This window comes from Phaethon lepturus, unplaced genomic scaffold (assembly GCF_000687285.1).
Source record: "Phaethon lepturus isolate BGI_N335 unplaced genomic scaffold, ASM68728v1 scaffold2253, whole genome shotgun sequence".
Lineage (NCBI taxonomy): Eukaryota > Metazoa > Chordata > Aves > Phaethontiformes > Phaethontidae > Phaethon > Phaethon lepturus.
Genome location: NW_010528205.1, coordinates 26,244 through 53,231, shown reverse-complemented (window position 1 = coordinate 53,231; position 26,988 = coordinate 26,244). Strand labels below are relative to the sequence as shown.

Here is a 26,988-nt window from a genome sequence, read left to right as displayed (position 1 = left end):
GTAACTCGGGGTTCAGAGAAGTGGTTTAAGGAAAAAAACATTGTGTAGGTTTAGGTCCTTGAAAAGCCAGTATGAAGCCTTTCATAGCGCTGATCTTGGGACAGAAGAATACAGACCTGATGACTAATACAGCAAAATCAATACAATTCTACAGTAACGCTGCTCACAGATGCTTTGAAAATGAAGGTTCACTATCTTTATAAATAAGGCAACAAGGTTAAGAAAAATGCCTGTTGATAGCAAGGGTAAAGCGACATCTTTTCCAGATGTTTGACAAAGCTTTAATTTCAGGACAGCCACAGCAAAACAACTGAAAGGTCCATGAGCTGAGGTTCCTTTAGGTTACACAGCCAATTGCTAAGGTAAGTTCTCCTGCTCCTGTTCACATAGGTAAATGGCAAGACGTGACATCTCCCATTTTAAACGTTAACACAGTACACGTTCCATTACATGACAGCAGCAATGCGTAATTCCACTTAAAAAACACCAAATAGTAGTTTGTCTGTCACAAGAGGAACAGTGAATAGAATGCACTACACAAGGACAGGAACTGTGTACTTCTGAAACACAGTGTGCGTCATGCTAGTAAAAATAAAACAATACTGAAAATTCAGTTTTCTCAGAATTGTAATGGACTGACTTTAATGGAGTTTGTAGATGGTACAAGGCTACTTGTATCTCTGGTATTGACATACCTCTTAGTACTTGTGGTATCGTAAGAGTAGCTGCCTGCAGCCATTAGTCATGAAGTTTAGGATTACTTCTAATTACTTCTATTCACCACAGAGGAAGTTGTAACTCTCCTTTAAAAAAAAATAGTCAGAATCAAAAAGAATTTTTTTTCCCCGTATCCTTTTGTGTATGAAACACAAACATTTTTGCAGCCACTACAGGAAATAATGAAAACCAGCAAGAGAAGCATGATTTTCACAACTGAATTATCACTATGTTTAAGTGCTTTGATCTTTTTAAAAGAAGGCTGCTTAGAAGAGTTGAAAGCCTTTTTAAACTAAAAGAGAAAAATAATTTTAAGTATGACATTACAAAATATTGCTTCTTGTAACAAATGACGAAAGTATAACTAACTTGGTTCAGCATAGATAAATATTATTTTTAAAAAAGCATGAAAATGTCTATTCTAAAAAGGTGTCAGACTACAAATGACCTTCTAAAAAGGTGCTGCAGTGTGTCTTGCTAAATGTACCATGCTGGAAACAAACACATTCTTGAGTATGTGCTGAATTCAACTCTTGTTTCTCATTATGCTGTGGTCACTTGTTACTTTTCATACTGACATACACTTCTTCAAACTAAGAAGAAAAAAAGTCTTAGCTGCAGGTTACTGAATTTCAGCTACTGTAGCGCAACTAGGAATTCTGCTCTTTCTGGAGTATCACACTGCTACACAGCAAGCTTCTCTGCAAGGAGCTATTTAGTTGGATTTTCAAGCAGATGATATATTCAGTGCAGTGAAGGGGACATTTTATAGCTGCTTTGATGTCTTGGCTGAATCCCCAAGTTGCTCTAACAGCAAGAAATCTCCCAACTCAAAATGCCCCCCTCACTTAACTGGCCACACATTACTAATGAAAATATAAAAAGTGCTTAAGAATTGGGCATTATTGATTATATAAAAAGCACATCTAAACAACTTAGCTTTCTGCCCAAAGCAGAATTTTTTGAACAAATTAAAGAAAAAGTGACCCAAAAGTTAACATTTCAGGCCATTTTTTCCATATACTGAATCAATTTGCCAAAAGAAAGACTATTTCTTTGCCAAAGAAAGCCTCCTGTGGAACTGATGCTCATAACTGCTGTCTCTGAATTTTCAGAAATGAAGAGGAAAAGTAATCTTCAGCTGGGGTTTCTTTTCTCACGTCAGTGGCTGTGAATGACCTGTTTGGGGGAAAAAAAAAAAAAGGAACATCTGAAAAGCTAAACAGCTGTACAAATACTCTCTGATCAATCTATCAGGTGATTCCAACATGCAATACTGAGCAGCATCTTCAAAAGCTTTGATTCTCTTTGCTCCAAGGGTAATGACATACTAACTCTGGAGCCAGGACACACAGAATAGGACCAGGTCTTTTTTTTTGCCTTCTGGTATTATTGGCAGTGAACAGAGATTAGAGTTTGAAGACACCCAAAATACTGAATTAGAAAACTATAGAAAGCAAAAGCTCACTTCTTATTCATTACCTTGTCCATCACTCCCAGGAACCCAGGTTTCACATTACTTACAGTACTCTTAAGGTACTGTAGTGATTTATGTGTACCATTATGTACACACGCACACAGATAGGCTGGGGATACTTTTGATAATTAGTAATCTTCTGGTTGTTCACACAGAAGCTACTGCATCTTTATTCTGCTTGTTCAGCTGCACTTCCAATATATAGAATGCCCCAACGTTTTTGTACATGGTTTAGAGTGTCTGTAAGGAAGGAACTGGTCTTAAAGAAGTTGTAACTTTATGTAGAAGTTAACTCATAAAGCAGATACTACAAGAGAAGACTCGATCTCCTGCAGGAATTAGCTACTATTAGTTTGTCTTCAGTAATTAATGAAACCAATTCAGTGGGTATTGTTAATACTCCTTGCACATACATTAAGACACTTTTTGGCACCTGATAACATACATCGTTATGTCAGATTTGGCCTTCATTCCTAAGGCAAATAACTGTGTTACATTTAGCCTATAAGGATGCATGTGTATTAAACACAGTTCATAACATATGTGCCAATATACTTTTGTAAAAGTGTTTTCAACCTAAAATCTCTATGCAACTGGTTTTGGTATGTGCAAAGCTTGCCGTTAAAAATCAGTGGGTCAATCTTAAGGCATGATATTAAATGGATAACCTTAGAGTAAAAAAAAAATAGGGTTCTGCAATTTCTACAACAGACTTTCTACTCTTGCATAATACCTGCTGGGTAACCAGTCTACATGTTCAAGCAAGCACACTCATCTATGTGAAAAGTATTTATTCAGCTGAATTTCACAAGGGCTTTGTCTCAATCTCTGTTCTCCTAGATTATTTCATGTGCTTCCGTAGCAGAGGCCTGTTTTTCCTTTCTGAGCTGTTAGCTATTTTTACAACTATTCTTCAATCAAATTTGTACTATCTGTTAAATCGTCTTCTCATGAAAACAGGTTTGTTTTCATAATAAAATATGATATTGTTAAGAGAAAGTGGGTCCCAGATGAGTGAAGAACTCCAAGGCGCACACACTCATAATTCTAACACTGCACCCTGCTTTAGGAAGTGATTTCAAGGGACCTCAGCATTTGACAGAAGTGCATCCTCAAAAGGGGAAGATACCATAACTGTAGACTTGGAAAAAGGAGACAACCACCAGTGCACTACAGGTACTGTATGGCAATGATTTTCAGCCTGCGCTCTGAACTGCCTCTACTGGGCTGGAAATGCTAGCAGAGGAAAAGGCGTATGTATATTGTCTAGCAATGTATACAAAAGACTTCTAAGAGGATACACTTCCAGTGGAAAATGCTGAGGAGGTCCACCATCTAGATTAAAAAAATTTGAAGGCATTCTTGGATAAATGCTGCCTTTTTTTTTTTTTTTAAATAACCCATAGTATTAAAGAGTATTCTTACTAAAAAATGCAAAGAAGATCCCAAAGAGTAAGTTAGATTTACTAACATCATAGAGTCAAATCATCAAGTTTAAATTTGCTCAGTTACCTAGAAAATGAAAAGAGAGTAATTGCACTGAGAAAGCCAAGTCAATTCCAAGCCATGAGTTTTCTTATAGTTGTCACTTGATTTCTGAAGGGCTGTGGTAGTGGCAGTTCTCAGTATGCAAGTAATAGAAAAAAGCTACACCCAAGCAAAATTATTTTCACTTCTGAGTTTCAGCAAGAGTGAAGTACATGTCCACTCCTGGATTTTCAACTCCAAAACTAGCAGTACATCTGGTATGGAATAGCAGGAGCATGCCATATTTAAATAGTATTAAATCATTAGGTTGGCCAATGGCTAGTTCATGAGGAAATAAAGGCAACATTATTATTGAAAATAGCATACCAGTGGAACAGTTTGAGACATAGTATTTCATAACCACAACATTCAGCTAAGTCACCATCACTTTTTAAACAGCTGTAGCACTTTATCAATAGTCATTCTCCAGCAATGGTAATAACTAACCAGGGTAGAAATGCCTGATTGTAAACATCCAAAAGGTTATCTTTTTCCTACTGCTAGCTGCGTTCTTCCATAGATTTGAAAAATCTAAACAGATTTTTATATTCTTTACAGATAGTCATACCTCTCTTGTCTCCAAATTTTAAGTTTAGTGGGACCTTTCATTGCTACTTAAGTTCATGCACAAGCCAGTAGCGGAAAAGAACCATCACAGAAGAATACTGCTGTATGCTGTTGTTGTAATCAAGAACCTCTGTGTGCTACTGATGCAACCATATTTTGAAAACTAATCTCTTGACCATTTCTGGTTTGTTCTGAAATCACTAACTTCATCTGCTGAAGTCTAATGTCTGTACTTTCAGGCACTGTACTTTACACTTTCTAATGTCTGTAGCTTAGTATAATGCAAGTTCATGGGATTCATATGAGTAGTAGAAGTATAAATTATATTTGTATATTTCCTGTTTATAGTCTAGAAATTCAATTAAGTCAGAGAGTTTACAGATTGAAACCAAGCTATCAAAGAGTCAGTCACACAGGGTAACCAATGAGATTTCAATGTGTTCAGCAGTCAAATGTAATCATCCTTCACTTGAAGCTATTCAGTCTGAAGTGATAAACACTCCAAATTTTTACAAGGCCAGAAGTAATTAGAAAATAAGTACAAGGTCTGTCCAAGAATGATTGTGCTGCTTTGTTACTTAAAAGCTTTTTAAAGCTTTTTGATAAGCTGCAAACAGTCCCTTCAAATTTACTAAATAAAATAGAGCTTTTTATAGGAGCTGTCCTGTCAATATTCAGCAAAAGTATTCAAACAATAAAAGGCTAAGATGTTGCCTAAAAAAGTTTTCCTTCCTATAAACCCTAAATTCTTTGAAAAGTCAGTGATACTATATTCATATGTGCATGTTTTACCACACCGGACATCAGACAGTTTAGTCACATTCATACTAAGTCTCCTAGAACGCACAACCTGAGGCTTAGCTTTTTTGTTATACAAAAAGTGTTGAAGAATTTTTTTTTTAAACGTAGGTTAATTACAGGTTAATTTTCCCAGTCTGTGCAAGGCAAACTCTCCTCTTCATCCTCTGATTCAGGTGATGCTTCCTTAATTCGTCGCAATGCTTCATGGATGCTCCTTGTCAGAGGGTCAGTATCAGGCAGAATTGTAAAGGATTCTCTCAAAACATCCTTCTGCACTTTCTTCAGTTTCACCCCTTTCCTGATCTGTGCCAAGATGTTATTGCTATCATCTTCATCAGGAAAAGGAGGAAGACTTCTCTGCTCCACTTTTCTTAAGTGAAAGCTGCCACGTTTCAAGGAAGCCAGCACTTCATCCATCGGGGAACTCACTGCAGTAAATCAAAAGACCTTCAGTATTATTTTCACTAATTTTCTTTCCTACAGAGCAAAAAGTAGCCACATACTATTACTGTGATAGTAATAGTCCCATACCATAAGTATAACGGTTGCTCCACTATTGTTTTAGCCTCCAAATTTATCTTCCCTATTACCAGGTCAAAACTGGTTTATACAGACAATTATTATTTCTGAAACCACTTAATCTCTTATTAGGCAGGCAGTAAAACTTTTTGAACAAGATGGCTTTCCTGTTTGCAGTGAGGAAAATTAAAATAGCTGCAATGAATCCAACACAATGAAAGCTTTTATTACATTATCATTCTTGAAACACAGGTAATGAGTACTGTGTAATTGTAACTGGACTGTGCAGTCCATTCTCAGCACTTGCATTTTGTGGCTGATTTTACCTACTGTATGACCGTTACTACATGCCAGTGAAGGACGCGGCAGTACAGTCAACTGTAACAGCATGCATTTTCCTCTTTCTCTGGACTGATGTATGTGTTAGCACCTAGTCACAGTTTGCCTGCATAAATTCCCTTCCTTTATAATTACTGAAAACAGAGAAGTAAGAGTTAACACTTTATGACAAATCCTTTCTTTATTACCAATTTGAAACCAGTTCTCTGCAGAAATAAAAATCAGGCTTTGGCTCTTTGAAGAGCAACAAGTAGGTAAGGTCCCTCTACCAGAGAATGCATTATAATGAAATAGCTTGCATACACTAGCACGTATAACATCCAGCACATATCAATCAATAGATGAATATCCATCTCACATTCTTTTTTGTATATTGTAGAATACATTTTCAAAACCTGTTTTGCATTTATGAGTGGGCTTTATCCATCAGACTAATGACCCAGACAGTTGCAAGAGAAAGCAGGAAAAGAGAAATAACAGAAGAATACAGGACTACACATTTGAAGGAGGAAGGAAGGATTGTAAAACGCTTGTCTGTCATGCGGACACAAATTTCTGAAGCCACTTAGAGACTTGGAACATCTCAGGGAATACAGAGCAGCAGGAGACATTAACAATACTTTTAAGCAGGAGGATATAATTTGATTTCATATTTGCCACTTTGTGATGTATGTCAAATTGCACACACAATATGTGCTTTACATAAAATTGCAAAATTTTATTGTGTATCAGAAAAATAAACAATAGGACTACAGAAAAAGAAAAATGGAGTGCAGCAGCTTCAAAATTAATAATGAACTTACGACACTGTACCTGTGACCTGCAAGATTCATAAAAGCTTAGTAATTCTGTAACTATGGAGTTGCTTCAAGGGTTTTCAGTCATTTAAGGACAATTCTAGAGGAAACTCTTGTTTCTGTCTAACTGATGAAGACAGTTCTAATTTTGATTTTATCTGGATGAGGGAAAATGTCAATGAAGGGATGTTTTCTGTAGTTGTAATTGACACAGCCAGATAAAATGTTATTGCAGTCATATTATAGCCATATGAATCAAGGCCCACTAGAGGTCTTTTTTCTTCAGTGACTTCCAGTAAAATAGTTCAGCTCAGTGCTTTTGAAAATCCCATCTCTGATTTTCAAATAAAAACTTAGCTGCAATATAGCATGTTTCACCAAAACACCAGGATTATTTGTTCAAACATGGCTGCTATTCCCCTCATTTTATATATTGAATAAAGGTTAAACAGTTAAAAACAGGTAGCACAGAATCAACAAATTGTAAGAGATCTCCCAGCAAAGTCCTGTGCTCTATTCATTCTCCTCAGTTTCCAAAGAAGTTTTTCATTTTTTAACTATTTAACAACATGCTTAGCTGATTGATTATAGATTTAATTTCCAATTGTAGTTAAACACATATGTTCTTACTCAGCTCTCACGGGGTACTTTCAGGGTTTGTGGATTTTTGTATGAGAATTTGAAGAGACCTTGAAGATAGCATTCGCAAGGTCTCCTATGTGCCAAGACAAGTATGCATTTTACTAGGTCATAAATTATGTATAATTCTGTTATTAAAAAAGCACTGCACCCTCAGGTGAAGCACACAATATTTGCAGTGCTGGCTGTAAACTAGATAAGAAAAGATTCTTTTAGGCAACATTTATCTCCATTTTCTAGCTAGTCTAATGTCAACTAAAGTTGACATTTGTCAACTGTCAACTTGCCCATTAGTAATTATAAATTAATTACAGCATACACTTTTCTATAGAACAATTCAAAAGAGGAACTGATGTGCATTACAATAAATACAGAGAAATTAAAACATTACCTCTCCTTCTCTGTAAGCCCTCTAGATCACCAGTCTTCTTAAGCTTCTTCTTGGCACTGACTAGCTGACTGCTGTCAAACAGATGTGCTGGTGGGACACCAGAAGAGTGCTGGACTCCTTTCTCCTCACTCTGACGTTTAACAAAGCTGTCGCTTTTCTCTAAGGATTTGGTGGCACCTTCCTTGGAGGGCAAAGGTGGAGGCGGAGGTGGAGGTGGTGGAGGCAAAGGAGGTGGAAGCGGTACTACAGTAACAGTCTCTGGTTGAAGCTCATTACTGGTGAGCGGAGAAGTAATAACATGAGGAAGTTCAGAGGTAACACTATTGGGAGGTAACGAGATATCCTGAAGTTGTTCTAAGCTTGTGGGTTCTTGCACTTGCAAAGGCTGAACTGCATTTTCCAATTCCACCTCTTCACTTTTCTCTTGGATTTGTATGGTTGCTGGCAAAGATTGAGGCTGATCAACACAGGACACTGAGCTGGCTGCACATTTTCTTCTTGCATGAGCCAGCCGTAGTCTGGTTGATTTAAGTATTACTTGCCCAGGGTACCGCTAAAGTGAGTAAGTTATTGACAATTAGATAAGTACATGCAACACACTGGCCTAGGTGTGTAGTAGTTAGGGTTTGCCTTTCTGACAAGTAGAATTCATCTGCTATTTTCATACATTTTGCTCCGAATGTAAAAACAAAGCAAATATAACCGCACTGTTATACAAAAATGATCCTTTAAAAAAATTTTTATTCTTGTTTAAGCTACAGTTTACATGTGATTGGTCTAGTCAGGGATATCCATGGGTTAGAATTAGGATTTCACTAAGAACCAAACTGTACATTCAAGACTGTTTTTTCTGAAAACTAAAATTCAAAATTCCTCTTGCTTTCCTTTTCTAAAACTGGTCAATGGTTCCCTCTGCAACAAAGTGCTCTCTGACCTAATACACTGGCCTCAGATGTGAATCATACTGCTTGTATCCCTTGAAAACATTAAATATTTTGAGACTTTCCAATGTATTTTTAATTTAGTTCTTCAATTTGCTGCCTCAATATCTGTCTTTTCATATTAGTTTCATCCATAGCCATTTTTACGTAAAAATTAAAACTGCTTCTGAAAGACAGGTCTAATACATTTTACACAATTGTGGTAGGCCTAAAGCAATAGAGAACATAACAATATAAACATGCTCATACATGAATTCAGTTCATTAACTGAAGTAAATTTGCTCTAATTTACAGAAGCTATGCAATTCAAAAGCCTTGCAAATGATAAGAATATGAAGAGTGTACTTGTGAGCAAGACAGCTTTCCAGTAAAGAAAACTTCTCATATCTACATTTTTAATATACTTGGCAAAACCAGAAAAAGTCTTCACCAATTAACACAGTCTCTGTTTTCTTGCACTTTCACCCTTTTTTTAATTCTCTCATCTTCATCCCATCTTCTAGACATTTTCTGGCACTCATATTGTAACAGGAAGGGACAGGTATTGGCAGGTGTTCTGGCAATCAGTGATAGTGGAGGTACGTCAGATGGTAATGCTCGTTGTAGGAAATACCATTTAGATTATACTTCTTTTAGGAATATTTACTAAGTATCTTCTTACAATGTGTAGATGTAAAGACTGAAGAGAAGCCTGTTACGGCACTGGGAATGTAACAGCCAGAGGAATGTTACCACCAATGCCATATTTTGTTGTAAGTTTTCCAAAGAACACTTAACTATACAATGAAAGAGAATAGCTAATAGCATAGTAGAGTCCTGGAATGAGTGAAAATTAATTTTGCAAAGAAACTGGTGGAAGAGAACAACTCTTCTTCTGTTACCTGTTTAAATGTGCGAAGTCTGTCCAGCGTTTTCTGTCGCTCCTGACTAACCCAGGAGCTCTTTCTTTCCTCTTCATCTCTTAATTGATCTCGCTTCTGAGAAAACACATGGACAACATGCAAATATTATAACAAATGCTATGTTTAGCACCATTAAAAGAACTGAATTAAAGTAACTCTTCTGCTAATTGTTAGAAATTACCTAACAATGTACTTCTCAAATAAACACATTTCTGAACTTCAAAACTTGGCCTCTGTCTTCCCCTTAAAAAATACTATGCATTTCATGTTTTATAATCTCAAAAAAAATGCAAAGCTCGGTAAAGAAAGATTTCAATATGGAATTGGAACACTTGAAGACTTTTTACTTTGAAAGATGAGAATTAACTAGAGATGTGATAGAATATTATACTGAAAAAAGCCCCCTTAACTTAATGTTATAAATCAGCCAGACAGCAAACCAGTATCCATTTTCTCTCATTCCAAGAACAAAACAACAGTCCAAATTGCCAGGTTGCCCATTTAAAACAAATCATATTAGTATTTTCACAGTGCAAGAAATCACAGAACACAGTACCACACAGTTTTGAATCCAATACTGAGCAAATTAAGTAAACATTTTCATTATGATTTACAACAGTAAATGAAAGTTTTGTATTTAATTAACTTAAGCTGTCATTATTTAATTCAGTTTGATTTGCTGTAATCTTACTTCAATTAAGGTTTGAAGGTCTTCTTTGCAGCTAAGACAGTTGCATTTTTTCCTGTTTGGGAATCTTACCTCGGTGGAAACACACATTTGGATCTACCTCCTTTAACTAGTCATCCATTTTCACAAAACTTCAGCAAAGTTACTACATCTTTGAAACAAAACACTACTCTTCAGTCAGATTTACTGGAAGTAGATACTAGTTATCAGATGGCAAGTCACTGTATGCAAGTTCTGAAGTTGTTAGGAAAAGTGATAGAAGAGGGGGGCTATAAAGAAAAAACCCTGAGCAGAAACAGCAGCTTTAATTCTTAGAAGACCCAGAACATAAGTATTACTTTTAAAAGCCCATCTTCATCATAATAATTAAAAATTCTGATCATTTTTGTGAACTTTCATTGTCATTCAGTCAACACAAAAGTAGTGTCTGCCTGCCTGCCATTTTCAGAAGTCAGCTAGTGGCCTGATGTCCTTCATAAAGAGCCAACCCCTGTGATTTGGAAGGAGGTAAGTATAAATGCATTAAGGAGAAGAGTAGAACATGTCTGAAAAATAGTAAGGACAGGAAACAGGAAAAGGTGAAGAGGAAAAGAAAATAACAGAGCAATGGGGCAAAGAAGTTAAAACAGAAGCATAAATAAAAGATTATAGCAAGAAAAAAGGATAGTTCTACCACCCACCACACCTGCATGTTACACGTGTAATCAGGTCAAACTTTTCCTGAAGCAGTCTCAAACTCAAGGGGTTTTTTTTGGTTTGATCTGGTTTGTTTGATTTTTAAACAAGAATAGTGAAAATGCAATTCTGATTTGGTTTCAAGGTTTGGACACCCCTGAGGTTATCTTTTCAAAATTCTTCATGAAAACCAGTGGCTGAAAATCAACTCTGTAATAATAGTAGAAATATTCAGCCACATTATTAATAGAAAAAAGACCAAAATAAAAAGCATAAGGTTCTTTACATAGTACAAGCAGGCAACTCCATGAAATAAATAACAAAAAAAGCTCTGTAGTATTTGAGAGACAAGAAAGTCCTTCAGCTTTGTCAAGTCTTATTTTTAAAGAGTGATAAATGGACTACAATCCACACAGCAAATTCCTTTCCCTTACTGTAAGAACTGGAAAAAAAAATTTTTTTTTTCTAAGTTCCTGAAAGAGTATGTCAATGTGTACTGTCTTTCACAAGTAGCCTTTTCATAAAATAAATTATGCATCTGACTTCCTGGACAAATATATCATTGTTAAAAATGTGTAAGGATGAAATAGAATCCCTTTCACTTCTTTAACTGAAGACTGAATTAAAGAGACTTGGATTTCAATGCACCTTTGTCAGTGATTTTTATTGATTATTGATACCATATCAGCTCCCAAGACTTAGCCCAGCATTTGAACATTCTTTAAAGTCTATTATATTCAGTACAAGAGTCAGACTAGCTAGCCTATTCTCGGTGATATGACTGTGCAGAGAATCGTGGAACATAAAGTTGGAACTATATCTTTATACAACACTATTTAAGTGATTTATTTTGTAGAAAGAAGAAAAATAATAAACAAGCTTACTAAGATTCAAGAACAAATGTATATGGCTTCCTTACTCATGTCAGCATATCTGATGCTGTACTCAGATGTCTGGAATCATCTATGTGGATGTGACAACAAACCGCATGCAGCCCAACCCTAGCAATAACCACTTAGACTGTGAACCTATTTTATTTGCTTGGGTTCAATGTCATCCCAGCACAGCTATAGATTGCCCCCTTAACCAGCATAATATGATACAGAAATCCATGGTGCAGAGGTCATGGATATACACCATCTTTTTAAAACAGCTATTACTCTGAATACTCTCCTAATTAATATTTAATAAGGAATCAAGCTATTAACTAAAGGCTAAACTCAACAGCAGAAAACTCAAACTTACTAGCTGAACAGTATGGTGCATTTTGTATTCCTCCTCACTCTGGTGACGCTGATGGATCTTTTCATTATGCTTTGCAATACAGATCTCCTGTACAGACATAAAATGTTATCTATAAAATATGAATTTAAAATATTGATTTACAGGGTATAATGTCATATTTAGCAAACAGCACTAAGAATTAGAAAAATAAAAATTACAAAGACTATCTCAGACAAGCTAATTTAACTTTACAATAAAACCAGAAAATGGAACAAAACCAAGACAATCCCAAACCTATTACTTTTAACTGTCAAAAGAACATACACAAGTAACAACTGCTTGAAAAGTCTGTTCTACAATACCAGTACGAAAGTGGCAACAAACAGATTTGTAAAATACTTCCTAAAACCCTTGTGTAAGTCCATGTTTTTTTTATACATGTATAATAATCAACTCTCAAATTTACTGCATATTTCTGTCTATGCAACTAGGCAGCTTCCCATTTAAAGGTGGCAGTTCATCCTTTCAATGTGCAATCTGCAAGCACAAACATTAATAAAGTTATTACAATTTCATGCATGCACAAGCAGGTTCACTTATTACACCAAGTTCACATCTGTAACATCCAGTTTAAAACCAAGCATTTATTACATTGCCTGCAAATAAGAACAGGTTAAAAAAAGAACAGGCCACGTTACAAATAGATGACCAGAAACAGGATGACACTCAAACTTCAGGTAGATAATATTAAAAGGATTGAATTCAGTATCAATTACAAAGGCAAGGCATGTGCAGTAATTTAGAGTAGTGACAAGACAGACAAGTTCACAGGACAATACTGAGGGCCAGAAAATTGGACAATATGGGTAATGAAATTACGCCCAGTACAAGCACCACACAGAACTAGAGCAAAGTTGGATGTGTAGTTAGAAACAGATCTCATGGCTTGTAAGAGGGGGCAATGTTAGGAACCAGTTTGGAGCGTGACTGCAGCTACGAGAACACCACAGCAATGGGCTTCCCAGGCATCAGTCACCTTGATTTACTGGGTGCAGGCAGACAGGAGCTTTGCCACTGAAAGCATTGCTTGGGGAAGCTGATGGAGTTACTGGCCATCAAGCAAGATACTACAATAGTGGCAGAAAGAGCAAAAAAACAAGAGGGGAGGGGTAAAAAGAGCCCACAATTTTGGACACTTGGAAATAAGAAAAAGCTACATTCTCCAGCAAGCTGACTATGGACATACTGTGATCACATAAAAAGGTAGCCAGTGTTCCTGTATAGGACAGAAATACCATGCTGTCTTGAACATTTTGAAACAGTAAGACCATCAGTGTTGTTGCCATATACAGGTAATACTCCGACAAGAATGTAAGTTTCTGAGGAAATACTGTCCCAGCTTTTTCACAGGTGTTTGTATATAGCTAAACACTGCTGGGTTTTATGTTTGCTTGTTGTGTAGGTTTTTTCCCTGATGAAAAAGGAGTTTAATTAATACAGCTGGAAAAGTTAATCCATTTAATTTGTAACTGCAAAAGTACAAAACTACCTTATTTCTGCATTTCAAAGACATAGCAATAGTGTCAGAATACTATTATAGAATCTGAAAGACTTTTTGTAGTACTACTACCACCAATTTACTTTTAGTTTATTCTCTATTTATGTGTTAAGTTTGATTAAAAGTATTCTAAAATAAGGAGGAATGTATGTTAAAAGATATAAAAAAGTATTATAAAATAATGAGAAACCACAGATTTGGTTTGGGTTTTTTGACATGTCTCAAATAATTGGGGGGCACACTTTTATGAAACATTTTCTCTTTAGCATCGGTTATTTAAATCTTTCTGATTAAGAGCAATAATGAAGATATTTTAAGAATGTAAAGAGGATAAACCAGACTAAAACATATTTTGTTCTGCTAATAAAAACCCTACTTTAACGTAATTGGACCTCTATGACTTGAAATAATAAAAAAGACCGGGGGGGCTGAAAATACATTGCAGCACAGGATTAGAAATCTGAATCACCTTAACTAATTACAGAAATTATCTAAAAAAAAAAAAAAGTTGCAATTTCATAGGGACAAAATTGTATTTTACTAGAAGTGTTCTGTGTAGTTATGCCCTTATGTTGTAGTAATACTAATAACACTACTAATAATATAAACACAGAACCCTATGCCAGCTGTCACTGCATCGACATAACACCTGTTTTGGCATGGGCTATGCTGTAAACTGTGGGCTTGCAAAGTAGTAAAGGTGTCCTATTAAATAGGCATAACAGCATCTGAGGGAGTTCCCTAGGTCAAAGCACACATTATGAACATACCCCAACAGCTTCACCAACCAGTTGCTTCTCTCAGTCTGTTCATGATGAGGAATACTCTTGTAATGTAAAATAATGTAAAATAATTGTGTTTCTTCAGAAATCTACTTTTCCACAGATATTCTTCTAGATGCCTTCTACACCATCTTTTTTATCTTGACTCTGCTATAAATCTAGCTCCCTAATAAAACCACTGCTGGTTCCATATGATAACCTAATTAGTACTACTGTGCAGCCAGCAGGGGGTAGACTGGGATAACAATAGCAATATCCTGCATGAAAAATCCATAACTAGCTTTCAAGAAATAGTAAGAACAATGAAACTGCTATTAAAATCTTATTTTTTTAATAACTAAGGCAACTGTCATCAACAAATGATTGCTTAACAAATGCAAATAGGTTTGTTTAAAAAAAAATGAAAATAAAGTTTATACTCATGGTAGTACAGTGAAAGACCATTAACCTCTGTAAAGCTGTAAATTTAAAAAATGCTGGCTCAGTTATTCAAAATCACAACTAAAAGAGGTTTCTAACAAACTTTTAGCAGAAGTTTCTAAAAAAAGGTTTGGTACAATTATTTGACAACATCATTAAAAAATAAAAGCATCAACTGCAAAGACAAGCAAAGAATTTCTGGAAAACAAAATTAATAGAGACTATAGTCACAGAAGCTTATATTAAATATAGTCTTATTCTATGCAGAGTAACGGATTCCCTTTCACTGCGTTATCTCCTCAACAGAAAAGACTTTCAAATACACGAATGATAAAACAACCTTCTCCTCTAAAAAAAACCCAAAAATTATGATAGAGAATAATTTCCTATTGTTTTCTCAATCATGGTATCTGCCGCTAGAAAGGAGGCATTCTCCTAAGGGAATCTTCAGTTGCCAAAAACCTAATAATGAGAAAGGACTGTAATTTCTAAATATATCACAAGACTGTGGTATATACCACTTAATGCACAGATTGCTTTTTGTTTTCAGCTACAGAACTGCCAAGGAAAAAACAACAGAGAAGAAAAAAACCACCAAAACCTCACCAACCCAATTTAAAACAGAACACTTGTTTACAGTTCTGTTTTAAGATACTTTGCCGAAACAAGCGTGGTCAGGAACACAATCTGAGAAGCATTAACTAGATTCATCTCAGTTCAACAACAGAAGTTTCTTAATTGAAAGAGACAGACAGACTTTCAGAAAGAGATTTACCACAGAGTACATACTTTCCCAATGCACTCTCGAAAACTTATTCCTCTACTTAGCATTCAGTCATCACTGCACTCATTCTCACCATCTAGAGTCTGCTTTTGCATCCCATCTGTATCTTTTTTCTTCATCCTTAACTTAAACTGCAAACATTTCAGAGCAATAACCCTTTTATCCCCTTACAGTTTTGTGAAGTACAACTACCCACATCAGGCACTACAAATAGCGTTCATTAACAGTGTTTTGCAGTATCACTAGAATGGTCACTTATGATACAAAGCTTGTTTATCTTTGAATCAAAGCCAGAAGATTCTTGATTTTCTGGTAATTACTATTAAGCTTAGTAAGGCTCTGCAGTTATTCAGCAGTAATAAGAGCAGCTACAGTAAATACCTCTAACAAATATCCATCCAAATGTCTATGTTCTTTTCTGCCCAACAAGTGCCACAAAATGATGCACAACAACTGATTCTTCCTATTATTTTTGCTCAAATAAAAGTATTTGATTCCTTCCTGCAAGTTTAAATACATGTTATTCTAATCTGTAATTTCTTTAGAAGCTGAAAGCTAAGTATCTCACTGCAACACTCAGCTGCAGATAATGCTACGCTGGGCAATGAAATCAGCAGAGAGCTGGAACTACTTCTGAGCACGCTATGATGTCCTGCTGTGATGTCCAGCAGTGAGTTCCACAGGGACATGTTACCTCAGGTCCTGAAAGCAGCATAGCCATGTTCTTCCAGTAGAATGTTGAGCAGACATGACTACATTACTCCTGCACGCAGACCCAGATGTGCAATACTACCATATACAAATCCGCATCATGTCTCGGTGCAGAAGTAGGCATGCTGCAACTACTGTTACAGCCTAGAACTAACCTCTTCAGTTTAAACAGGGTATTTTATCATAGCATAACCTTGAAACAAAGAAAGCCAACTGAATCATCATCCACATAAGAAGACATGCTAAAAAAATCTCTACTTCTGCTTCAGGGTTGCTTCTTAACTTGTTAACTCCCCAAAGTTAAGTAAGGAACAGCAGCCAGGCTGTCGCTTATAAACAGGTTTGTACACTCTGTAAGATGCCAGCAGTGTCTTTTCACATTCAGGAAAAAATAGCATAACTATTCTAATGTAGCCTATATTAATTAGCATAATATAACTGATAGGATCTATTCCATAAAGTACTAAAAAGCCCACCTTCTTGATACTTTTATCTTTTTTCAAACTGACATAAGACAAACTCAATGACTCTGAGCAAACTACTTCCCATAACTGCCTAGCAAGAAACATTTCTTTTATAATAATTTATTTGCAGTCTTTTCCATATTTTGTTAATCAGAGACAGGACACTGAAGAAATATAAAGTTCCAAAACACAAAATGTATCAATTACTATTTCGTGTGCTCCGTTATGTTTCAGATTCAGGTACAGAGATAGAGACATACTAGTTATGAAGGGGAGACAACACCTGAAGGCTTTACCCTCCGTCTACTAGAACTGTTTATATAAAGGGGTCATCTCCCACATCAAGGGATAGGACTGGGAACATACAACCACACCAACCCTTGCTCCCAATCTAGAAATAAGGCCTCAACTGAGACTACTGCACAGCCTTATAGTATATAGTATGGGGTTGAAACCTATTTTACAACAAGTATTACAATGTTTTCTCAGAACTTTGATCTATTCTATTAATTAAGCTATCTCACTCATTAATAATGCATATTCATGTAACCACAAACTGCTAGGGAACAATAAACAAGTCATTCTGGAAAAAAGGAATGAACATATTTACATACACTTGATACCTCATCCTTCTAAACTTACGTCATGTGTCATTGATACCCTGTATTCAGCAGTTATACACAAAATCCAGTATATATTCTTAATTTGCAAAACAAGGTGGGCTATTTAGGGCCACTTTCCTTTTTCATGCATTACATGACTGGGATGTTGTGCAGAAAATTGTCTTAATATAGCTAATATTGTGAAATGATGTAAGAGAATGAAAATAGAACTCATTAGTGAGAAAACAGCCTTGAAAATTCATATCTAAAACTACTTCCGTAAAAACATGCATTCTATCATATACTTTCCACATCAAACTATTCTCATTAGTTAACAGAAACAAATTTACTTCAAAGTGATTAAAGGTTTCTTTAAAGCTAAAGGTAAACTGAATCTTAAATGTATCAATTTAATAATACATGCTATTGTATTATTTACATGCTGTAAAACAACTTTTAGTAAGTAGTAAATATAATCCACAAAAATTCTAGGAGACTTGGAATTTGTATCTGAAATGAAGCCTTTTGAAGTTTTATGAAATTTGCTAATTATGCTAGAAATTTGCAACTTAATAATACCTTCTTATTTCTGAGGTAGGCTTTCTTGGCTGAAATACGTCCACGTCTTGCTTCCAGCTGCCGGATTTTTTGCTGTAACTTTTGCAGCTCCTCTTTTTGCAAGTGTATAGATGTTGCCATATCCTCCTTTTCAAGCATAGCTTCCATACTTTCGTAAGTGTCATAATATACCACTTCATCTCTTTTCTCTGTTTTAAAGATGTCAGCAATGAAAAGTCAAGTCAATAGTTTGTATTTGATTGACGTTTTGTTCAACAACAACCCCCCCACTGAGTTGCAAGATTTAATGTGTAAGAATGCTATAGTCCTTTCAGAGGGCTATCAAAAACCAAAAGGTCAGCAAAGCACAGTAGGGTTTTAAAGTTTATGTGACAAACAGAAATCAGTAACAATGAAGCACAGCCTGGTAAACTCAGGGCATTAAAAAACAAATGCAACTGTGAATGTATGCTTGTGCCTGTAGCCTAACTTGATCACAATGTCCACATGTCTTTAGCTCTTTTTGTATTAGTTAACTAGTACAAGGGACCCATGATGTGCAGTAATATTCTCTTGTCTTCAATACGAAATTCAGGATGTACAGGTTCTTTCTTAAGTCTCTGGCATGAGATTCTTCTGCCACAACCTATTATTAGTTTCATGAAAGTGGAATCAGACAAGGAAACACCAAAATCCTCTCTTATGAGGTTTTTGGCCTCCCAGTCACTGCTTCTGCTCAGAGGCAGCAGAGGAAGGGTAACATCAAGGCAATCCTTCAAAGCATTACAGGCCTGAAAAGGAGGTCATTACTAATAGTTTTATCAACACTCATGATTTTTAGCCTCCTGAGTGAAGCATTCAGTATAACATTGAGCTCATCTCTGAATGCTGCCTTCTAATCTCTTGCCAAGAAGGAAACACTGATGTTTATAAATCCTTGCACAATGCTGGGATGAAAAAGCAGCAAAGGCCTCTTGTTTCTTATTTCACTGGCATATCAAGTAGAAAATTTCTGTAACACACCAAGGGGCAATGCATTACTGCTGGCTGAAACAGGATGATATCACAGGCATGACTGTCAAGTGTCTACTCTGCAGCACCACCAAACCTTCTCATCTCAATTTCATCAACTACTTTCAGCAAGACCATAACTTCCTCCTACTTCCGCTGCTAGATTATCTGGGGAGAGGGGCAGGGTTTTCTTCAGTGCACTGTCCACTTTAAAAGCTGTTGTCAGTTCACATTATTTGTGTGTACAGTCTCTGCTGCAACCAAAATTCTGATTGTCATGCCAATTTCAGCTCAGCAGAAGACATGGCAGGACCAGAAAAGAAAGCAAAACACTATATTAACCTTAAAATAAAAACTAATAAAATCAGACCTACAAGATCCTTGACTTTAGTGGTCAGTTAAAAAAAGAAAACAAAAATCATCACAAAGTTTCATCCATACATAAAACTGCCAAGTCACTAGAATCCACTTTGAGACATCAGTGAGTAAAAGACTCATGGCTAATAATTACTATGTTTTGCTATCCACTTATAAAATGGTAGAATTTACATGCAAATTTTGTTTTAGAACACTTTCACCCAGAGTTAAAGACAGAAATTTACAAGTCAAACCCCAATAGCTCAGCTGCAAGCCAGTCAAATCTACCAGTTTTAAAACATGTTAAATTATGTTTTCCTGTTTGAAAAAAACCAACAATAAAACCTTGCCAACTCTGTTGCAGCCTCCATCAAACATTCCAAGAGTTTTCTACAGCTTTTGAAATGCCTATAAATTTGCTAAGTGCTTAAGCTTCTAATGACTCAACCACTTACAATAAAACAATTAGAGTTATTTCTTTTTAGATACGATCCACACCATTTGCACTTGTTCAACCCACCCTCCAACCAAAGCAGAAACCTACTATCACATCACCATCACTAGAAATATTCAAAAAACGTGTGGACGCGGCACTTCAGGACATGGTTTAGTGGGCATGGTGGTGTTGCATTGATGGTTGGATTTGATGATCTTAAAGGTCTTTTGCAACCTTAATGATTCTGTGATTCTCTGTTGACAGCAACGCATCCACTCCAAAACCAGCTTACAAGGATCTACAAATAGTATCTATGGATAGGATAAGACTCTTCAAAATTCTAACCTAGTAAATTCACATTTTGTGAATTTCAGTCCATTTTAATGACAGTAAAAAATTACTACTGTTGCTTATAATATGACAATCTATTATAATTTGATACTTTTCAGATCCAAGGTGCTGAATTTGCAAAAAAAATGTTTTTCTTCTAGCTTACAAGCAACTAGCAGTTAAATCAAATCACATTCTCAAAAAATTCTGTTAGGATTTCATTAGCAGTACTGCTGATGTTCCTCAAATCAAAACAGAACCACAAACTCTCTGAAATATCTCTGCAGAGCCAATACAGTCAAAGACTGAAGAACAGCAACAGCCTCTACAAGTCACTAAGACACATGTATTTCAAATCATACAGATGTGCACAATTAAAAGGCTATTACCTTACTGACTTTAAGTACACTTTAAAAAGGAAGCGGTAACAGAAAATGCAACAGACCATTCTTTTTTCTTTGACTGCATAGGAAACAACACATATTAAAAGACAACTATTATGTTTTAGATGCTATCATTCAAATTAGGTCTTGAAAAGATGTAGCCACTTCAGCATAACATTCTTCACATTAATTGTTCTATCCCCTCTACCTAAGTAAAGTCCAAAGAGGTCATTTTATCCTTTGCGCAAAATTCCCACACATTTAAGAACTGTATTTTTAGTTCTCTGTTTCATGGGATATTAACTGATAGTTGTCAAAAAAAACAGTAATTCCTTCTAACATACACAGCTATCCTCAACATAAAAAAAATACCCACAACTTTTGGATTTTGTATTAAAGAATACTTTACAAATTTAAAACAGTAAAGGAAGCCAGAACAGTGAACTATTTTGTTACCCTGGGTGAAGGAGAGGGTTGGTTGTTTAGCTGACTGGGGGGGGGGGGTGTTTTATTTTGGGTCAGGTTGTGGGGCTGGGGTGTTTTTTGAGATTTCTGGAAAAAACATTAGCGATAAGTCATAATGACCTACGATGTTTTTACAGCAGGCTTAAGCTCTGAGGGCCCTTAGGTCTTACTATCACTGCATCAAAGAGAAAGGATTTTGATACACATTCCTTCTCAGCCTCCTGTTCAAGTGATTTCCCTTGGTCCTCAGGTAAGAAAACCATACAGTGTTTTCAGGACCAAAATTAAATATCTGATTTCCCAAGTACAAAAACTATCTATCTCTAAAGCACTAACTAGCTCTCCACAAAGGCAACCGGCCAAAGCTGCAACAACTTTTAAGTAATTTACAGTGTTTTCAAGCCTCATCTTCCATACATGCAGTTACAGTTGTTGCTATCACAAGCCTAAAAGGAGGAGATTTCCATAACAGTGAGAAGAAGCTGAGATACCTATGTTTTCTCTTTTTCCAGAGACAACTCACAATACAATCCAGCTTCAAATCTCTCTTAAGTGACTCTTCTATCCCTAACAAAACTTGGTATGCAAGCCCTGTGCACTAAACAATGAAACAGAGCTTGTGCAAACAAAAACATTAACTACAGAGAGGTCCAAAGGACAGAACTGGATTCAAAAATGCTGTATGATTTACTTGTGCCATTTCCATACTTTCTAAGTACACAACATATAGTAGACTCTGGAACACAAGGTTTGCATCACTGCTTTAAATCAGTGAGAAGGCAATACAACAAGCTTCAGAGTTTAGCTGAAGGACACTTGATTTGCAGGAGTACCTTTTGAAAACCAGTAACTTCAAAGAAATTAATAATACCAACGCAAATTTTTAGTGAGACAAGTCCAGTAATGAAGACTTTTCCTCTTCCCTGAATTTAGTTTTCCAAAACTTACACAGAATCTTAAATGCTTATTTCCAAACACAGCCAATGAGAACCAGACCAAAACTTCTCTATGTGTATGTATATGCCTTATGAACAGGTGTAAATTTTAATTTAAGAGTACTTATGTTAGAAGATCCATCTCTTGACATGGTAAAGAATCTGTTCTCATTTCATTCCCACAGGCTTTAGTAGATTCTTAGGAAGAGAATTATCTTTTACAGATTACATCTTAATTAAAAGGCATAAAGCACCTGACATCAGTCTTCTGATGCTTTCAAGTTGCGCTGTCAGCAGCAGCTCTTCACATTTCAAGATCTCAAACTGCACTTCATACAATTGAAGCTGTAGATCGTAATAATCAGCTTCTAACTGGTCCAAATGGACTATGGCTTCTGTACCACCCTTCAGGCTCTGCATCTAAATGGAAAGAGAAAAAAAAACAAAAAACAAAAAACAAAAAAGCCCCCACATGACTCCAGGATGAGCGAGAACACAAAATCACAGACTGGACGATTACAGCTAGATACAGTCTGGTACACTAAATGTAATGTGTTACAACTGAATGCATCAAAAGGAGATGATAAGCCACACACTTTCAGACATCTTTAATGTTTGACTTTTTTCTATATGGCAATAAAAAAATCCATGGCATTGGATTACTCTGACTGTCAAAGTGACAAGTCATGTAGTGAAGCATATGAAATATCCCTACCACTCTTTTACCATACTACTTGATTGTCTGAAGATACATAACGAAATCAGTATTTTCTTATCTGCAGTCTAAAAAGTCTAAAAGTTGTTTTGCTAACAGCATCTGGAAAACACAGATAAAACTGTCATTAAAGCTGCACTTTGTGGAGGAAAAAAAGTGCAAGGTGGTAGAAACAGGGATAATTACATGCACTGATCCTGAGTTGTAATCACAACTTAACTGAGGCGTTTTGTTTCTGGAGTTCTTCACGGGAGAAAAAACATCTAGATTAAAATACTTACATATATTTTAGTGTTTATTTGTGTCATATGTTTGACATAGAAAAGTGACACAAGACACAACCAAAGTGAACTCAAATCATCCTCTTTCATTCAGCCAAACAAGATTTAACTGCTCTATACAATTAGCGATATTTAAGAAATACCAACAGGCAAGTGAATCTTACGGGCTCTCTCACTTTGGAGGGAATTCAAAGCCATGAAGCTCTACAACCTCCATGCAGAAGAACTGGGGCCACACTCACCCCTGGTACAGGCTGAGGGATAAAGGGATTGAGAGCCATCCTGCCAAGAAGGACTTGGGGGTACTTCTGGCTGAAAAGCTGGACAGGAGCCAGCAATGTGCACTCACAGCCCACAAGACCAACTCTATCCTGGGCTGCATCCAGAGCAGCATGGCCAGCAGGTTGAGGGAGGGGATTCTGCCCCTCTACTCCCCTCTGGTGAGACCCTACCTGGAGTCCTGCATCCAGCTCTGGAGTTCTCAGCACAGGAAAGACATGGACCTGTTGGAGCGGGTCCAGAGGAGGGCAACAAACATGGTCAGAGGGCTGGAACATGTCTCCTGTTGCGACTGGAAGGAAAGGCTGAGAAAGCTGGGGTTTTTCAGCCTGGAGAAGAGAAGACTCCGGGGAGACCTTATGGCACCCTGCCAGTACTTAAAGGGGGCTTCTAAGAAAGATGGGGACAGACACTTTAGCAGGGCCAGTAGTGACAGGACAAGTGGTAATAGTTTTAAACTAAAAGAGGGCAGATTTCAACTAGATACAAGGAAGAAAACCCTTCTATCTAGTCTCAATCTACCCTCTTTCCGTTTAAACCCCTTGTCTTATCACAACATACCCTACAGTTGGGCTACTAGGCTCAACTCCCCTATTTTTGCAGAAAGCAATTTTTTATCATCTCAGACTTCACTTTACTTGTCAAAACAACTTCAACTCCTCTTGTAAAATAGACTCACCTTTCCTGGCATCATTGCGGCAGCCTTCCCTGCAACTGCTCCAGTTAGAGCTAATCTTTCTTGGGTTATCAGAAACATGTGGAAGAAAGGTGTAGAAGCAATCTCACAAGTCCATGTGCAGTGACACTAACACCTCTCCTTTTGCTGGAAATACCTGATTTGACAGATTGGAGAGCATCTGCTGGTGTACCACCTTGTTGCATTGGTGGCTCAGTCGTGTTGCTACCAGGTTACAAGACCATGGTCATTCTCCTCTGCTAATTAACCTGCAGTTCATAGTAAAAATTCTTACTAGTTTTCCCTAGTAATACCTAATAATAGGTATTATTAAATTTTCTATTATCCATCCTTTTAAGTAATCTGTTACTGTTCCACTAGAATACCAAGACATGTTTCAAGCCACTCCATATGAATCCTGACTGCTCTCTAGTTCAAGTATTCATTTTAATTCATCACTGTTACTGTCAGAAATCTCAGGAGAGTAACATTCAGAAAAAAAGTTAGGTCTTTAAGTGTGAATATCAAAGCTCATCCTCAAAACCAACAGAAAAATAATTGTAAAGAATTTCTAAATTATTTTAAGGGAAACACAGAGCGCTCTAACCCAGTGATAAAAGGCAGGCACTCACTCATACCTAGCAACTTGTCAACAGAAATATTCCTCCAACCAATTATGACAAGTCAAGTATAGTCAGGCCATGATACTACAGGATACAATACAATTAAAAAAAAAAAGGTTACAATGATTGTTCACAATTAGTATCCTGGGCAACCAGAAAAACTTCAGACGCTAAAAGAAACATCTTTTCCCTATGAAAAGGGTGTACTACTGTTTTTACAAACTTATTTCTTTTCCAAGACTAAATGTTCAAAAATCCACAGAAAACCTGGTGAACACCAACAGTGTCCTCATGAACAATCAGATCTGGTCTTTGGTCTGAATTGTCACTCCTTCTGTTTTAATCGTCAGCTCAAACCCTGCTAAATTAGTTTCTCAAACTTTTTAATCTTTTTAAAGGAATATCCTGGTTTTATCTTCTATGCCTAGAAAACAGCAGCTAAATGGTTTGCCGGTGAAGGTATTTCAGTTCTGACTTTCTAACTGGTCTGTTTTAAGTGACCATAAATACCTGATTGTTTTCCTTCTCTCCACAAATGGGAACTAAATGTCGGGGATGCACAAAATCCTTCAAATAAAAACAGTCTTTCAAATGCTGGGGTTTGCCCTCTTTAACACTCTTTAATTACCCAGTCATTCTCCAGGAAGAAAGAGTATTAAAAAAAATTATGTTCTAATAATGTTATTTCAAAAGAACTTATGTGAGCTTTGGTAATTGTTAAGTCCAAAGTAAGTTATCATTGTTAATGAGTAATTTTCTAATACTGTCTTCACTGCATTATTAAAAGCCTAACTATGACTCCAAGTTTTGTCTATAGAATGCACCCCAGTACTTCATTTGGGGTGCTTAGAGCTTTCAGCTTTCTATTTTCTTTAAACATAATGACCACTTGAAAGAGTTTTTATTTCTAAGACTTTTTGAACGTTTAGTTGAACTGGAGAATATTACACAGATATTTAATATAAGATTAAAGGAAAAAACAAATTGTGATTTTTATGACCAATTTTAGTTTGCCAAATTGAAAACTGAAAGTAAAGAAAGCAAAAGCATCCCTAATCTGTTATTAAAAAAAATTCAGGTATGTTTAAATAAATTTTCAAAAACTTCCCAATTTTAGCTTCTTACTTAGCCTTTCCAAAAAGCTGTCACAGAAAGAAAAAGTTTAAAAAGTACAATGAAAGCCACCAAAGTGAAATGTACTTTTCTGAAAAATACTGTTGCACCTGTACCAAAATCACTGTCATTTCTTACAGAATGAAGATTAGTTTTCCAGAAATAGCTATTCATGCCTTCTTGAGTAGAATCCTTAATAAAACTCTTACTTTTGCTGATGCATCCAACACAGAGAAAAGTAAAATGATAGTCATGAAATGCAACACATGCTTAAATACTCAGTCATTGGAAGCAAATATACCTTTGATTCAGACTCAATGTACAAGAAAGGAAAGTACTCAGAATTATGAAACTATGAAAAACATTCTTTAAAAACCCAAGCAGTACTTTGTTGGAATAGGATTTTGTTTATGAAAATATCACAACACATTTATATTGTAAATTGAGAAGTGTTTTTCAAGTGTATCTTCAGAACTGAACTGTACGCTTCTGAAAGGAAAAAAAAGAGAAGACCAGCTACTGAATACTGTATACACAAGACGGAACTTGCTGGAATTTAAGTTTCCAGCCACTTACTTCCATTTGTCCAAACTATTTTACATACTTCGTAAATTACAAAGGATTCTCACTCTGATTTAATAATTCTGTTTACTGTCATGAGGACAAGACCTGGCAACCAGTCCATGAAAGCAGACTCTGGCCTACCTCAAAAGGAAGATTTTAATCGTTCTTCTCAAACAAAATTCAGAACAACAGATGGAACTTAAGAGGTACAAATCAGGAATATAAAAGTGCGATATGTAATTCGTTTGGAGTTATTCTTTCAACATTTTTTTAAATACAGGTAATCATAGAGCTAACATTTTTAGCTATCAAATAAACAAAAAATAACTAACCTAATCACCTAACCAGGTGACTTTCATACCACAGTAACTTCGGAAATGTAGTAGCTTTCTAGATATTTACCGTGTCAACACATTTTAGGAAACAAAAAAGTGCTGGATTAATACTAAATCAAAACTACAGAACCAAGGACATTTTTACTGTTCCTTTTAAAAATCAATCAGCAGAGTCAGTTTAGATTTGGAGAAGAGGGAATTAAGTGCAAGAGAAACAAGTATATTATTTCCCATGTGTCTCCTTTTCCTACTCTTGTGAAAACAAATTTATGTACCTAAGCACAGCAGGAAGGTCTTTACTTCTTAAGTTTAAACGAGAAAACGTATCACATTTTCATTTTTTGTTGTTGTTTTCTCTTTTTTACTGTCAAGTCTTTCAAATACACCAGCTAATATAATCAC

At 36.1% G+C, this 26,988-nt stretch overlaps 1 protein-coding gene across 1 annotated transcript in view; it reads right to left on the bottom strand.

Moving 5' to 3' along the window:
* Positions 1–5,209: 5,209 nt before the first annotated feature.
* The window catches only part of JMY (junction mediating and regulatory protein, p53 cofactor), a 34,076-nt gene continuing 12,297 nt past the window's right edge, over positions 5,210–26,988 (bottom strand). Inside the window, exons 4-9 of the mRNA XM_010283589.1 lie at positions 22,255–22,420; positions 18,105–18,292; positions 12,226–12,312; positions 9,597–9,692; positions 7,775–8,327; positions 5,210–5,517 (exon numbers count right to left, since the gene is read on the bottom strand). Coding sequence (XP_010281891.1) covers positions 5,210–5,517; positions 7,775–8,327; positions 9,597–9,692; positions 12,226–12,312; positions 18,105–18,292; positions 22,255–22,420 — 1,398 coding nt within the window. The remainder of the gene's footprint in view (positions 5,518–7,774; positions 8,328–9,596; positions 9,693–12,225; positions 12,313–18,104; positions 18,293–22,254; positions 22,421–26,988) is intronic.